General features: G+C 51.4%; 2 protein-coding genes across 2 annotated transcripts in view; one reads left to right on the forward strand and one right to left on the reverse strand.

The window, feature by feature from the left end:
* CNF01250 (rRNA primary transcript binding protein, putative) overlaps positions 1-1945 on the forward strand; it is a 2486-nt gene extending 541 nt beyond the window's left edge. Inside the window, exons 3-8 of the mRNA XM_571552.2 lie at positions 1-350; positions 406-671; positions 723-1004; positions 1054-1225; positions 1285-1658; positions 1719-1945. The exon at positions 1-350 is cut by the window's left edge and continues 292 nt beyond it. Of these exons, the coding sequence (XP_571552.1) occupies positions 1-350; positions 406-671; positions 723-1004; positions 1054-1225; positions 1285-1658; positions 1719-1865 (1591 nt within the window). The 3' untranslated portion in view covers positions 1866-1945. The remainder of the gene's footprint in view (positions 351-405; positions 672-722; positions 1005-1053; positions 1226-1284; positions 1659-1718) is intronic.
* CNF01260 (thioredoxin-disulfide reductase, putative) overlaps positions 1755-2500 on the reverse strand; it is a 2049-nt gene continuing 1303 nt past the window's right edge. The window contains exons 6-7 of the mRNA XM_571270.1: positions 2460-2500; positions 1755-2400 (exon numbers count right to left, since the gene is read on the reverse strand). The exon at positions 2460-2500 is cut by the window's right edge and continues 75 nt beyond it. Coding sequence (XP_571270.1) covers positions 1999-2400; positions 2460-2500 — 443 coding nt within the window. The 3' untranslated portion in view covers positions 1755-1998. The remainder of the gene's footprint in view (positions 2401-2459) is intronic.

Consider the following 2500-nt stretch of genomic DNA (forward strand, 5'->3'; position numbering starts at 1 on the left):
GGAGTTGACCCTCGCTGCTGAGCCTATGCACGGACATCGTGACAGGAGGCCAAGGTATGATGAACCTCCCGAGTTTGCGGAGCCCATGAGGGGGAACTGGTCGCCCCCCAGGAGGAGAAGGGATGATGGATTCCGTGGCGGAAGAGGGGATAGGGATGGAGGCAGGCGAGGTGGCGGCGGTGGTGGTGGTGGTGGTGGCGGTGGTGGACGATTCTACGAGGACAGAAGGAGCCCAACACCGGACGGAACAATGTCGCTTGAGGAGAGGAAGGAGAAGTTGAGTAGGTCGCTTTGGGACACTGCTCCTGTACAGTTCCAGGGTATCAGCGCCCTCGAGGCCAAGACGACTGGTAAGTGGTATGCCTTCATCGTTGTATGTTGTCCAATTTGACAAATAAATAAAAGGTTTGTTTACCTATGGTCCCGGTCGAGTTCCTCCTCCTGCCCATCTCGGCATCCCTGCCACTTTTGTTGCTGGTGCCTTTCCTCCCAGTAACCCTGTCCGACAGAACAACCGTTTGTACATTGGTGGTATCAAAGAGGACATGCAAGAGCAGCAAATTCAGGATTTCTTCAACAATCTCATGAAGGAGAAGGGTATGGCCGATGGCAAGGAAGATCCCGTCAAGCAATGTCAAATTAACAACGACAGGAACTTTGCCTTCATCGAGGTATGTGGGATTCTTTTCGTCTCTCCAACTGCGCTGACCGGTTGAAAACAGTTGCACACTCCTGAACAAGCCACTGCCGCACTTGAACTTGACGGTGTCGTCCTCGACGGCGCTTCTCTCCGAGTCCGGCGACCCAAGGACTATGCTGGTATCGACCCACTTTTGCAAACCTTTAATGGTGTCGTCGCTCCCAGTGTTGCGGACTCACCAAACAAGCTTTTCATTGGTGGTATCCCTACCTACCTCAATGACGAGCAAGTCATGGAGTTGTTGAAGAGTTTCGGAGAACTAAAAAGTTTCAACTTGGTCAAGGAGAGTGCTGGTGTCTCCAAGGTTAGTATATCTCAATTGTGACATGAACACCATACTGATCATATACCAGGGCTTCGCTTTTGCCGAGTACCTTGATCCTGAGGTTACAGACATGGCTATCCAAGGTCTCCATAACTTTTCTCTTGGTGACCGCAACCTCGTTGTTCAGCGTGCGGCTGTCGGCCGGAACACCGGTGTTAACGCACCCATACCAGGATCTGCCGCCTACCTCAGTCAAGCCAGTAAGCCCAGCTCTTCGTGCTTTATTCTATTATCAGCTAATGTCATTCCTTTTTATCAGTCCCCCATCTCATGCAAAACAATGCCGACGCTCCCTCCTCTCGTGTCATGCTGTTGCTCAATATGGTTACTCCCGAAGAGCTCTACAATGACGATGATTACAACGATATCATCGAAGATATCAATGAGGAGTGCAGCAAGTATGGTGAAATTGAGGGGGTCCGTATTCCCAGACCTGTACCCAAGTCCAAGAAGTGGGAGTCCACCGAGGCGGCTGCGGCGACAGCGGAGCGGAATAAGAGGACAGATGATGAGGCAGGTGTTGGTAGGGTGTATGTAATGTACAAGGATGTGGAAAGTACCAAGAAGGCTATGAACGCCATTGGTGGAAGACAGTTTGCGGGAAGAACGATTTTGGTTGCCAATGTGCCAGAGGTGAGTCTTACAGCATCATGTGACTATTCTTGATTTCATCACCGCTGACTTGTACAACAGGAAGAGTTCTTGGGTCCAGCTCCACCTCCCCCACCTCCTGAGGATGCTCCTGCTCCTGCGGAAAGCGATGCTCCCCCTCCCCCGCCTCCAGCGGACTTGGACGCTGCAGCAGATGCTGCTCTTAAAGACATTATGTCTGGAATCTAAAAGCCACCCTTTATTCCTCCCGAAAACGAACCCTCGTATGTCGCTATACAGATCCTGATGCATTCTATGATTCTGGTTATACTTTCTAAGAGATATCACAATACTAAACAGAATTAAAATTTAACCTTCCTTCTTACTCCTTGTCAGTACCCAAGTAGTGCTCGGCAGGGACATGCACGTCTTGTGTCTGGAGGCTCTCGTCGTCAGCCTCCTCCTCGCTGATGAGCTTCTCAGCTTCAAGGGCAGCAATGCAACCGGAACCAGCAGATGTGATAGCCTGCCTGTACTTCTTGTCCTGGACGTCACCGGCGGCGAAGACACCGTGGACAGAAGTCTGGGAGGTGCCGGGAACAGTCTTGATGTATCCATCGCTGTCAAGCTCAACTTGAGACTTGACGAGGGAAGTGGCGGGCTCGTGGCCGATGGCATAGAAGAGACCGTTGACGGGGAGGTCTCCGATCTCACCAGTCTTGGTGTTCTTGATGGTAAGTGACGTGAGGACTTCACCGTCGCCCTTGGCCTCAGTAGCAACAGTCTAAATATTCCTATGAGCTCCTTTACATCTTTCGCGTGACGACGAAAGAAGCAACTTACATTCCAAAGGACGGTAACCTTGGGGTGAGAAGTGAGTCGCT

The sequence above is a fragment of the Cryptococcus neoformans genome (assembly GCF_000091045.1).
Source record: "Cryptococcus neoformans var. neoformans JEC21 chromosome 6 sequence".
In the NCBI taxonomy this organism is placed as follows: domain Eukaryota; kingdom Fungi; phylum Basidiomycota; class Tremellomycetes; order Tremellales; family Cryptococcaceae; genus Cryptococcus; species Cryptococcus deneoformans.